Genomic DNA, 12,294 nt, shown 5'->3' with positions numbered 1-12,294 from the left:
AGTCTGGAGGTGAAGGAAGCCACCAAAAGTTTCCCAACGTTTGCATGGTTTAATTCAGCCAAATCTGGTCCTGCCGTGAGTGATGTGATGAGCATCTGAAGAGCTGATGTTTTTTCACAGCTCTTCCTGGTGACTGCAATGGCTATCTTGAAACTGAACTCTCAGTGTTCACTAATTGTGCTGGGAGTAAGGTTTTAAAAATGCCAAGTATCACAAGGCTGGCAATTTTTGCAAACCTGGTTTTGAAGGACAATTTTAATAGCTCTTAGGTGACATCTTATTTTGCAGTTTTGTGTTGTTCCCATTTAAAAGACTTCATGCAATCATCCGTGACCTCCACATAAGGATGCAGGGAAGCTCTTTTCCTCTAGACATGCAGCATTTGCCGATCTGTTGAACCTCTGTTTTGACTGTGCAGATGCTTATTTCAAAAATAAGCACCACAGCAGCATGACCCATTTAATTATTTACTTGAATAGACATGAAGAACAACCCTACTGATGAGTAAGAAGAAAAATTACACCTTCTGGACTACAAGCAAGAAACTACAGAACTAAACTCTGTACGAAGTCACTGTCACAGTCCAGGTTTAGGTAAGTGAAGTTGCCTTCGAGTATTTAATCCTTGGTTTCCTGTAAGGGGTATCCTTGCTCTCAGACATCTGCTGACTGTTCCTACAAAATGACATCAATTATTCTACTGAAATACTTGGCTGCATGTGTCTTGTGAGGATGGGGTTAATTTCTAATACATGGACTATATATAGATGATATGCCTACCTCTAAGCATTCACTGATGTTAAGCATTTCACAGTTTAGAATGTTTGTTGCTGAATTCTTTGTTACAAACTGTGTTAGTTAACATGACTGCACAAGACCATCACCAAGTTCTTGTTTTCTTTCAAGTGTTGCACTGCGCTTAGGATGTTATTGATGTTTAAACCACTTAAAGCCATGCGTAAGTCATACAGAAAACAGCCTTAAGAAAGCTTAAAATACGAGCTTTTCCAAAGTGAATGTAAAACACTCATCTTCCTCAAGAGGCTGGGAGACCACTATTTACCAGATGCCCCTTTGAAGCTGCCAGTCAGCTCTTTGCCTACCTTAGGTTCAGTTACCAAGTACAATTCTTTCTCTCATCATAATGAAACTATTTATTTATCTCTGGCACTATTTATTACAACCTTTTGATATTCAGTGTTACCCCTTTTGCAGCATTCCTATGCTTAAATGAGATACATCAATATGTGAGGACCTTGTATAGCCCATGTGTTTTATAACACACACACATAAGAATAAAAATTGTTTATTAAAATAGTTACAAGGGCATATAGCTCACTCTTCATTATAAATAGTAGTTATCTTACAGATAAAATATTGAGTATGTTTGTGTAGGAGTGGATTTTCTTTTTCACTTTTTAACACAAACAAGATATTTTCTCCTCCCATATTTGAACATTAATTTTTCACTCATCCACATGATCTTGAAAGTATTCATCCACAAGAGCAGATTTATCTTCTTCACATTCCTACCAAAAAGAAAACAAAAAAGGTAAAACCTGACTTTTCCCCTCGTGGCTACTGCACCTAAGAAATCTTAGTGATCTTAATGGTCCCTTCTGACCTTTTAAGCTTAAAAGACATCACTAATAAGTGTATTACAACTTATATTATGGATTCTTTTTATGGACCCATAATACCATCTTCTCATCAGAAGTACTTTACCTTTGGTTCTTTAAATTCAAGATCTTCTCCATACTGAATGGTAAAGTCTATGTGCTGCAGGACTATGTTTATGCTTTCCTCATCAGAGCGATCAAAAGGGAGAAATCGAACCATACCATAGTCATCAATCTACAGAAGGGATTCAAAGGATGTTAGTAAGAAAATGCAGAGAGTTCTCAATCGCAGTACTCTAAGCTGCCTCCTTAAATCACACTTAGGTCTTCCTTGTCTGAAAAATCTAATAATATAATCTGAAAAAAATAATGAGTTAAAATAGGCAAAAAGTAAAATCCTCAAGTGCCTGAGAATCTTTCCAATCCTGTCTTTGTTAACAGTCTGGTAGGTAAATACATATTTTTGGGGTGGGGAGAATGATTATAGAACATACAGTATCAATAACAGCAATGAAGTCAGCAACTGCACAGTATGGTTTATATATACAGGACTGAATTTAAGAGTACCAGTTAAAAAGCAGTATACCCACCAATCCACATATGGATTTAGTCAGCTTTTTAAACATTTTGCTTTTCAATATATTTGTAGAATCTTCAATCATAGAATACATATCTGGATCTAAGTACCTGGGAGAAACAAGAAACAAAGCCATTGTTAACATGAAAAGACTCCTTGGCCACAGAGCAAATGAGTCATTGTGCTTTTATATAGCTGCCAAAAACATTTGTGATCCATATGAACTAACTGTATCAGAACTTAAAATGTGTAAAAACAGTTTTTGTAGGTATTTGAATTATCTCACAATGTAAAAATAACACATAAGTAATTCAGTATGGTCAGTATCAAAACCCTGATATGATCAGCTCTGGTTTAGGTTTCCAAGTACAGCAGCCTACAATGTCATTCAGAATAAGCTGTTCAAGATAATTAGTTACAGAAAAATCCAGAGGTAAGTACAAACATGGAGCTAGCTTTTTGATTCTGACTAAACTGTAAGCATCCTACCCAGGCATTTAAAGCCTATGTTTGATATCAAACAAATGCATCACAGAATCATAGAATAGTTAGGGTTAAAAAGGAGCTTAAGATCATCTAGTTTCAACCCCCCTGCCATGGGCAGGGCATCTTCCATTCCAAAAGAGTACATTTTAATTGCGGGAAGCATGAGATTGAATTTTGAATGGAGCTTGCCTCCTCATAGTACACAATAAAAGTAATTTTTTGGAACTTACTTTTCTATTTCCTTCTTGGCTTTCTTGCTCAGCAGATCCATTTTGGTCATAATGTTAATCTGTGGAATCTCTAAAGATATCATTGCACTGAGAGCTGCCAGAATTCCAGAGATAAACTGAAGGAGTATAGAAATGATGTAGTTAAGCACAGAAAAATACAATACCAATACACAGACACTCAACCACAGACCAAGTCTAGCTAATGAATACATGAAACTTGGACACAAGCCATGTGAGGAATTATTCTCTGCTGGGAAAGGGAGGTGCTGAGTATCCCATCTGCCATCAAATGTGTATCTGTCACTGAAAAAGGCATGAAGAAAACCCAAAGACCATCCCTGGATTCTCACTGCTAGACGGGAAAGCAGCCTGTTCTCCCTCCAGATATGAGAAAGCTCTCATGGAATGACAGGAGAATTTTGGTTGGAAGGGAACTGGAATTCTAGAGGCTATTTCGTTCATACAACTGCTAATAGCAGAGGGAACTTCAAAGTCAGATCAGGTTGCTCAGGGGTTTTGCCCAGTCAAGGCTTGAGTAGCTCCATGAACATTCACTACACAGTCTCTCCATGCCCTGTGCCAGACTGACCATTCTTACAGCACAGATTTGCTTTACACCCAACTGGAATTTTCTTTGTTGTGACCTGTGTCTGAGGCAACTGAAGAACGCAATAACATCTCCCCCAGCTTAGCATTCTTCCTTCTGGACTAAACAAACTCCATTCTGAAATTGCTCAGATTCTTTGTTCATCCTCAATATGAACTTTTACAACAGATTTCAAACGGATACCTTAAAAGATTCCACCATAAACTGAGAATCCACCAGAAAAACTCCACAGACACGGAATTCCCATTGCTGGAGCTGCTCCACCAGCTGTTTCATCACTGGCAGATGTGTGTAGAGCTCGATCTGACCTGGAGCACATGCAGAACATCAGGTACGCAGGGACGTGAAGCCAGGAGGAACAGTTATCTACACTATAGTACTGCATATGAAGGACAACAGAACGCTGATGTCTGCGTACCTGGGCAGTCAAACAGCACATAGTCATCCTCCACGTGTCCGAGGCTTTCCTCCAGCCAGTTGAAGTTATTGGCGAAGTATTCCATGCAGAACACGAGGCCGCCATTGGGTCCGAACCGTAGGGAATCATCCTCCATCACATCATCCACCTCTATTAACTCGCGGATGTCTACAACAACACGCATGCACGGCGGCCTCAGCTCGCTCGCTAGCAGCGGTGCCCGGTACCGGCCTCCCGCGCTCCCTACCTGCCGTGACCGGGTAGCTGAAGAGCTCCGCCGCCGGGTCCAGGTTCACCACCTGCACGGCGCGGCCCAGCGCCTCGCAGTGCTGCACCATGGTGGAGCAGTACGTGCTCTGCAAGGCACACACAGCCGCTGTCACGGACCGGCCGCACCGCTATCGCCTCCCCGCCGCCGCCGCCGCCCGGCCCCCGCCTCACCTTCCCGCTGCCCGCCGGGCCCATCACCAGCTGCGCGTACCGGGGCATGGCGATGACGGCAGTGGGCGAGCCGCGGCGGCGGCAAATGTCCGCTCCAGCGCCCCGTAGCTCACGCGATCACGTACCGCTTGCGAACGGGGCGGCCCCGCTCTACTACGGCGAGCCGGCGGGCTCAAGCCACGCCCCGCCGCTCTCGCGAGACGGCGGCGGCGCTGTGCTGGGCGCACGTGCGGCGCGGGGTGCGGGACCCACCGGAGGAGGACGCGGAGGAGCCGCCGCCGCCGCGGCCTGAGGGGCCTCCCGGGTAACGCCGCGCCCGCCGCCGTCCCGGGCTCCCCCTCCCCTTCGTCCCGGTGCCGAGCGGCCTTTCCCCCCCGGCTGCCAGCATCCTTGCCTCCGCTCCGGCACCCTCCCTGTTCTCCGGTGCTGCGGCTCTGCCCGCCCTCCCTGTGATCCCTTTCGTCTCTGGTACCTCAGCGCTGCCCCCGCCTCGCCATGGCTGTGATCCCATTTGTCTGGCACACCAGCACCCTTCCCCTTCTCCCCGACCTCCCCTCGCTTTTATCCCCTTCGTCCCTCATTTGGGATCTCCATGGGTCCTCCCAGCATCCTTCCCCTCATTGCCACCGTCTGCTGCCTTTCCCTGTCGCCTCCCTATCCCACATCGCCTCTGGCATTTCCCCCTAGCTCTCTACAAAACCCAGACACAGCTTGTGCAGCAGCTTGGCTCGGAGGCTTCCACACATGCATCCTGCTTGCTCCCAGTCATCCTGGGGCAGTTGTACATTGCAAACCCCTCTCCTGTTGGCCCCCGTCTTCTAAACCCCTTGCCTGTACAAGTGTGCATGCAAACCACTATTAAATATACCAGTTGGTTGAGTTTCGTTTGCGTGTTTTGTGGTGTTGGGGTTTTTCTTTGCCCAAACCTGTCCTAGGATTAGAGTGTAACTCTTCAGGTATGGATTTAAATGATCCCTATTCTTTGCCACTGTACTGGAAATACCTTCCCCCCACCCCCAGTGTCCCTGCTGTTCATATAGCACTGATTTAACGTGATGCTTCACATCTTAACTCAGTGTGTTCTGTAATTCCATGTGGTGTTCTTGCAGATCTTTCTTAATTTCACACTGGTTTGTGGCACTTTGGGGTTTTTTCCCCCCTTATGTACTAAAATTCCATGCTGCTTGATATCTTTTGCAGCCTTTTCCCATGTATTTTTTGATTATGTCTTGACTCTTCTCCCTGATTTCTCCTCCTCTTAGGGTTGTACCTGTTTTCTCTGGGATCCATCAGTCTCTGGGGTTCTTCTTAAGCTGGGAAAGATGTGAATAACTCTTAACCCAGAACTTAGGTCCTGCTTTATTTGTTTTGTGACCTCCAGGCGTGTGACATGGCCACGGATGTGGCTGAGCCTGTGGTCCCTGACTGCAGAGGAGACATAAGGAGTGGTGCCAGGTCAGATGGCGACTACCCCCTTCGGGTTCTCTACTGCGGAGGCAAGTGCTCAAGGATCGGTTGTCCGTGATTCTGACAATGTGCTGTTTGTGTGGGCAGCATAGCAGAAACAATGAGAGCATCAGAGATCCTCTTTTGGTCAGCTTTTATTGAGAAGCCAGACCATGGTCAGCTTGAGCTTTCTGATTGTCTTTCAGCAGTTGTGGGGTCTTCCCCTGAGAGATGGAGGGTACAAACAGCTTTCTATGCGTAAAAGAAGTGTGAGTTATGCTCAGATTGTGACCTGTTGAACAGAGATCTCTTCCTGCAGAAAGCCAGTAAAGCCTTTAGCACAGAAAACACCTTTAAGCATTAGTATGACAGTAAGAAATAAAGTTAAGAGTTCATGAAAGTAATTGCTGCGCTGTGTTTAGAATTATCCTTTACTCATGACATTTGTAGTTATGTGGATGAAAGTATGATTTTTAGATAAGGATGTTATGTTCCTTTGAGCTTGAGTGCAGTGTTAGGAAAGAATCCCCGTGCTGTGTGAAAGTCGGGAGGGTTGGTTTGGGTTTGTGCTGGGGCCAAGCCCCTCTTCTGGACAGTGACAGCTCATGGTGAAAGGAAAGCCAACCAAATCGAATGGTAATTTATTGGGAATATTTTTTGCCAGGTAGATCTGGTGTTTCTTTCTGTAGCCTTTCCCAAAGCTGTAGGCACCTCCTATAAAGTACTATTGAGTCAATGTGTGGTTATAACCAGAAGTTATAAGAAGCCACCCCTAACTTTAAAATGCCTTTTTGAATTTAACACTAAATGGAGAAGTTATTTTTGTAATCTATTATTTTTCTCCCTTCTTTCTCCAGTCTGTTCATTGCCAACAGAGGTGAGTTAATGTTTTTGTTATCTGAGTTTCTTCTTTGTGTCTTATGATTTCTGAGAATGAGGATTCTTTCTGATCTTTTCTGCTTTTTCTTAAGTGTGGCAGTTCTGTGCTTAACTCGTGTCATCTTCAGGATGATGTGAGGTTTCCTGTGTGCTAGTAAAGTGTTTGTATTCAGTCATCTTAAGGAGAAATGGCTGAGCTGAATAGCCAGTGTATTGTGCTGTATTTGTGCTGTATTTTGTAGTTATCCTGGTAACAAGATTCATGTGACCTTTCTTCTCCAGTACTGCGAATACATGCCCGATGTGACTAAATGCAGACAATGGTTAGAAAAGAATTTTCCAGATGAGTTTGCAAAACTCACAGTAGGTAAGAATCTTCTGTTTTCTGACTGATCTGTACCCTTAGATGTATCAAGAAATCTCTGGGCAATTCTCATCTTTTTATTTTCCACTGTATCAAGTATGAAAGTTAATCATTTCCTTAAGAGCCTACCGTGTTTTTGGATGCTGTGAAAATCTGCTTGATAACGTGAGAAAACACTGAGTAAACAGTGTGCAATTTCAGTAGTAATGTTTGAACTTTCTTAAGGTTCCTCCTGTAACCAGTCATCCATGCACTTGTTTCCCATCAGAGTTTTATGTCTGTCCAGTCTCTGTGGATGGGTGGAGGAAAGGTCATTAATAACAGGGAACTTGCAGATTTGCATTTGGAATTTCAGTATTAACACTATAAATAATTTCTGTATTGCTGTTGAAATGAAGAGACTGTATTGAAGCTGGAACTGTACCTTTGAGCTAAGGCTTTTCTGAAGTCTGATTTGCCTAAGTAATAAGGATGTAACACACAGCAGTCAAGGGGCTGCTGCACAAAATATCACTGTACCTGTTCTGTAAGGCTGTGGTGGTCTGACCCCTGCCTTTGTTCTCTTTCTTTTCCCTGCTCCTTTCTTATGTATTTCAGAAAATTCCCCTAAGCAGGAAGCTGGAGTTGGAGAAGGCCAAGGAACTGCAGGGGAAGAAGAAGAGAAGAAGAAGCAAAAGAGAGGCAAGGTCTAAATAGTTGATTGCGGTACTGATTCATAAGCAGTTTGGGGCATCCCTTTCTCACCCCCTGGTGTGGACTCTGGCACAGATTCCCTGTGTTTTGGTTGTTAGCTGTGCTTTGACTTTACACAGAAGAGACCAAGTATTTTTCTTCTAGTGATAACAAAGTTATTGCAGTGATAGATGCTGATGGAAGAAGTGGATAGGAGTAATAGCAAGTGAAAGATGACTTGCATCATGTGTCTTATTGTTCTGTTGCACTTACTTGGGGAGCAATTCTTCTCAACCTAAAATCAGCTGGCATGCTTCCCAGAATACTTGTTTCTGCCCCGTTTAACAACAGTTTATAGGTTGCTGGCAGAGTAGAACAAAGATTGCTTTCCTCTGTTTGTGCCTCATGACACTGCTTTTGCCTTTTTAACTTCCACCCCTCCAATGTGTTCAAGTAACAGGATTTGCTTTTTTGCTTTTAATACTACCACCCCTGGCTTTGTTAACAGCTGTGTCTCTTCCCAGCAATACTAATGAAAAACATCTTCAAAAACCAAGTTTGGAAGATATATATGAAATAACCTAAACACATTTATCTTTTATCATCGGAGTTCTTTCTGTTTAATTAATTAACATACTTTCCAAATCCAAATGCCGAGGTTGTTACTATGCATTTATCTGTGGAGTGCCAGTTGTGTCTGTAGTGCTTCATAAATTACGGTTAATAGCCCAGTAAAGTTCAGATTTAAGCCACATCTCACTGCAGATGTTTTATTTTGGTGGCTTGGTAACCAGTTATGTTTATTTTGTCAGTAAGCTGTGTGGGGGTAACAACAGTGATTTACGTTCTGTAGCTTAGACGGTTTTCCCGGAGACTTCAGGACCTTTTATTTCCCATTAATTTAGTGTCTGAGGTGGTATGGTTAGACTTCTGTCTGGCTTTTGGTTCTAAACGAATAGTGTTTAAAGTATTTAGGGATTTTTCTCCTAGAATGAAAAGTTTAATGAAACTTTATGCTTTGGTGCTAACTATGGTGGTATAAAATTGACTGTAAGAGAGAGGGTGAGGAGAAACAAGCAAAAACTTAAGTAAGACACTGCAGAAATTTACTGAAGACATTTTAAGACAGAAATTTACTGTCTTAAATTATCTGATATCAATTTATAGTGATGTGGAGTTGAAAGTGCTGTATGTTAGAAAAAGAACTGGTCACAAGGGGTTAGTTTGCTTGTCATAAATTCTTTATGTTTTCATGCTGAGAAGGCTCAAGGACATGAAACTCTGGTTACCCTGGAGTAACTTGATGAATGTATACACAGTTAAGAGATCTTAATCTGATTTAAGAATCTTAATGAGTGGAATAGATCTTTTGCATGCTTTATTCAGACTAATAAGCACCTGGTAATGTGAAGTGTTCCCTCAGGTTGGCCTAGACACAGACAGTAAGGAAAGCTACTAAATCATGTGGAATTTTGGCAGTCAACTACTGTAGCTGGCTTCTGTTTCAGGGGCAGGGTGTTTTATGGTAGCTCACATATAGGTACATGGCTCATGCTGAGTTCCTGCACGGGTATCTGCTGTTTAACCCAGTGGCCTTAGCAGACACATCCTCATGTAGGTGGACATGAGTAAGTTGCTTTGCCTTGGACACAAACCCTATGGATGTTAAACTAATGAAAAACATTGAAGTAACAATTTCTTCCTTGGATTACAACCCAAGAACAATTCCTGAAAGAGGGGTTAAATCTAGACCAAATGCGAAGATAGGAAAGTGCAGGGAAGCCCCCTCTTTCAATAGTTGCAGTGGGGTTCTGCTGTGCAAGCTGTACTTGAACACACATTTCACATGCATTTATTGTTATATGGGACCTTTCTTAGGTAATAATTAAAAAACCTTAATGTGAGACAATGTGCAAAATGTATTTTTCTTTACCAATACAGATGTGAGATAACAGTGTCTTTGTAGGGGTGACATCTCATCTTACATGCTCTTTAATGAAGTATGATGTCGTGTAACCTTATACTCTGTTTTAAAGGTGGAAGAGGTCAGATAAAACAGAAAAAGAAGACTGTACCACAGAAAGTTACGATAGCTAAAATTCCTAGAGCAAAGAAAAAATATGTCACAAGAGTATGTGGCCTTGCAACGTTTGGTGAGTTGACTTTTGCAGCGTGGTATTTCTTGGGTTTAGATGTGCTTGCCTTTAACATCGTCATGGTATTTTTTCTGGTTGTATTACATTTGAGTGATCCACTTCCATCTGAGGCCCAGGGTACTTTTAACAGTTCTAAAAGTACAGTGACTTTTCTTAGGCATAAATTATTAACGTCCATATTTCCATGGTGTTTTCAAACAAATAGGCTTATGGCGTTTTTAGCACATTTTGATGTTTAACACGACAGCCACTTGGTGGTTATAACAGCATTTTACTTCACACATTGATCACAAATTCTGTTTAAAAAGGTAGGTTTTAACCCTGGTTGTATTAACAACACACATTGCATATTTCCTGCATGAGAGTAGCAATCCATTTTCTTGAGGGATCAGTAACACACACTAGCTTGATGTGAACTGGGAATGAATCTTTGTGCTTGGAAGCCAGTCTCAGAAATCACTGGGGTGTGTTTCTGAAAAGAACATACTGAAGCACTTCTGGGGAAAAACTTGTTCAGTAATGATGAGGTTATTCAGAACTGGAGGTGGTTTTTAAACAGTTCTCTCTGCTTTTCTGGTGAGTGCACACAGCCTCGACCTGCCTCAACAGAATGTGCAGAGGACATTCAGTGATTTTTACCTTGAATAGTTTACTAGATTTGTGGAGTCAGTTGTTTGTATGTCAACAACAGACTTTAGCTTTCAGTGTAAACTGTAGGAAAGCTTTAGCTGTAAATTGCCACTGGTTTTTCAACAGCTAAAACAAGGTTTTGGTTTTAAACTTGAGAAAAATACCTTTATGGCAATGTCTGTACTGAAACTGCCCATTTTCCCCTCAACAGAAATTGATCTTAAGGAAGCACAAAGGTTTTTTGCTCAGAAATTTTCCTGCGGTGCCTCAGTAACAGGAGAAGACGAGATCATCATCCAGGGCGATTTTACAGATGACATTATTGATGTAATCCAGGAGAAGTGGCCTGAGGTAACAAACCCTTTCTTCTGTCAGAACTCCAGTTTTCCACAATAGCCTGTGCCTTTCCAATGATTTTGGAAACGGGTTTATTCTTTGGCAGCACAGATTGGTGTGCATAATTCAAAGAGTGGTCGTTGCCTTCCCACCTGTGAATTGTTAGGTTAAGGAGTGATTGAACTTGAAGTCAAATGTTGTTTCCTTTGTCCAAGGAACAGCAGAACCCTATGCATGTAGTGCTGTTACTGTAGATAGGACAGTGAGAAAGGCATGTCAGAGTAAGTCCAGCTGTCAGATATCTGTGGCTTCTTTGTGACTGTTCCTTAATGGTCAGTGCCTGAGTATTCTTACAGTGCCACCCTGTTCTTAAAAGTCTCTTAAAATAGTCCAGAATTAACCAACCAAACCCCCACACACTTGTGCTTCAGCAGCAGAGGTTAATTTGGGGTTGGACTAAAATGTTGATGGTTGAGACGTTTGGTTGTGCTCCTGCAATCACAAGTATGTGCTTTGACCCTCCCTTGTTGTGGTATTTCCTGAGTGGAGGAGTTCTTTCTGAAATAACTCTCTAGGCCTCTCCTTATTCAGAGCTCCAGAGGCTCGGCTATGTCCTGTAAGCATGTCACTCATGTAGAATTTACATCAGGGAATCTTGGATGGTGCTGTATGCTTCTCCCACACTTCATTACATGTACAGTGGTGAATGTTGAGTGAGACATCTAAGAAGAAAATAGGCTTAATATGCTGTGTTTTGGCTTTTTTTTTCCTTAGGTGGATGATGATAGCATTGAAGATCTTGGAGAAGTCAAGAAGTGATAGTGGAAGACTACCTTTATTTAATTATATGGTTATAAATGATGTAGCCAAAGTGAGGCTTCTAAATCCCTCTGCTCTGCAGTGAAGCTGTGGAGAACCCATATCCTTGGCATTTTCACTGTTTCTGTATAGGCTGCTTGGTTATTTTTGTTGTGATACTTGCCAAAGTTCAATTGGGATTTTATCATGCTTACGCATGAAGTAGATCTAAATAAAATTACTGTTCCTCACGGAATGCGGTTTCTGTTTTCTTTACAGCTGCTTTCCTCTAGCAATCTTACAGGAAAGTAGTAAGCTAAGTCATTAGAAGGTTGTTTTCATCTGCTGCCCTTGCTGCTGAACTCCAGTGAATAAGGCCTGTGGTAACGTACAGACTCATACTTCTGATTTACCTTCATAAAATCTTAGAAATTGGAATGGGACAAATGTTCTAAATGTGTGTAAGCACTTAAAGGAAAGGGACTCCTGAAGTGGTCAGGCACTTGGACAGATCATTGTAGGTCTCTGCCAACTGAAGTATTCTGTTAAGTGAAAACGCTGAGAAAAATGCAAATACATCTGGAACATTCAACCTGTTATCATAATTCCAGACTATTTCCTAACCCCACTGGTCTT

The 12,294-nt window shown here is 42.3% G+C and overlaps 2 protein-coding genes across 4 annotated transcripts; one reads left to right on the top strand and one right to left on the bottom strand.

Moving 5' to 3' along the window:
• Nucleotides 1–1,289: 1,289 nt before the first annotated feature.
• On the bottom strand, nt 1,290–4,532 carry GPN3 (GPN-loop GTPase 3). Of its 2 annotated transcripts, none has more exons than XM_065692972.1 (8): nt 4,378–4,532; nt 4,184–4,292; nt 3,937–4,104; nt 3,702–3,826; nt 2,912–3,027; nt 2,209–2,305; nt 1,725–1,853; nt 1,290–1,528 (listed from the first exon to the last, which is right to left on the bottom strand). In XM_065692972.1, the coding sequence occupies exons 1-8, from the start codon at nt 4,423–4,425 to the stop codon at nt 1,466–1,468; spliced, it is 855 nt and encodes a 284-aa protein (XP_065549044.1). In that variant the 5' UTR covers nt 4,426–4,532; the 3' UTR covers nt 1,290–1,465. The 2 variants fall into 2 exon arrangements, with proteins under 2 accessions (XP_065549044.1, XP_065549046.1); XM_065692974.1 differs by having other exon boundaries at nt 4,418–4,530.
• Nucleotides 4,533–4,546: 14 nt separating this feature from the next.
• Nucleotides 4,547–11,914, top strand: DENR (density regulated re-initiation and release factor). 2 transcript variants are annotated; one of them, XM_065692975.1, is made up of 8 exons: nt 4,547–4,681; nt 5,759–5,873; nt 6,681–6,700; nt 6,985–7,069; nt 7,664–7,747; nt 9,775–9,891; nt 10,736–10,875; nt 11,635–11,914. In XM_065692975.1, exons 2-8 carry the CDS (start codon nt 5,768–5,770, stop codon nt 11,677–11,679), a joined length of 597 nt encoding a protein of 198 aa, XP_065549047.1. In that variant the 5' UTR covers nt 4,547–4,681; nt 5,759–5,767; the 3' UTR covers nt 11,680–11,914. The 2 variants fall into 2 exon arrangements, with proteins under 2 accessions (XP_065549047.1, XP_065549048.1); XM_065692976.1 differs by lacking the exon at nt 4,547–4,681 and having other exon boundaries at nt 5,760–5,873; nt 6,945–7,069.
• The last annotated feature ends 380 nt before the right edge of the window (nt 11,915–12,294 follow it).

The sequence above is a fragment of the Lathamus discolor genome, chromosome 12 (assembly GCF_037157495.1).
Source record: "Lathamus discolor isolate bLatDis1 chromosome 12, bLatDis1.hap1, whole genome shotgun sequence".
In the NCBI taxonomy this organism is placed as follows: Eukaryota; Metazoa; Chordata; class Aves; order Psittaciformes; family Psittacidae; genus Lathamus; species Lathamus discolor.
This window is presented reverse-complemented; position numbering and strand designations above follow the sequence as displayed.

Bases quoted from the DNA above. Each gene is read 5' to 3' on its own strand.
- DENR (XM_065692975.1), top strand. From the start codon at position 5,768: ATGGCCACGGATGTGGCTGAGCCTGTGGTCCCTGACTGCAGAGGAGAC. The intron at 5,874-6,680 runs GCAAGTGCTCAA...TTCTTTCTCCAG, and splicing joins TCGGGTTCTCTACTGCGGAG to TCTGTTCATTGCCAACAGAG. The intron at 7,748-9,774 runs GCAAGGTCTAAA...TCTGTTTTAAAG, and splicing joins GAAGAAGAAGCAAAAGAGAG to GTGGAAGAGGTCAGATAAAA.
- GPN3 (XM_065692972.1), bottom strand. From the start codon at position 4,425: ATGCCCCGGTACGCGCAGCTGGTGATGGGCCCGGCGGGCAGCGGGAAG. The intron at 1,854-2,208 runs GTGGGTATACTG...TCCCTTCTGTAG, and splicing joins CTAAATCCATATGTGGATTG to ATTGATGACTATGGTATGGT. The intron at 1,529-1,724 runs GTAAAGTACTTC...TCTTTTTGGTAG, and splicing joins TTGAATTTAAAGAACCAAAG to GAATGTGAAGAAGATAAATC.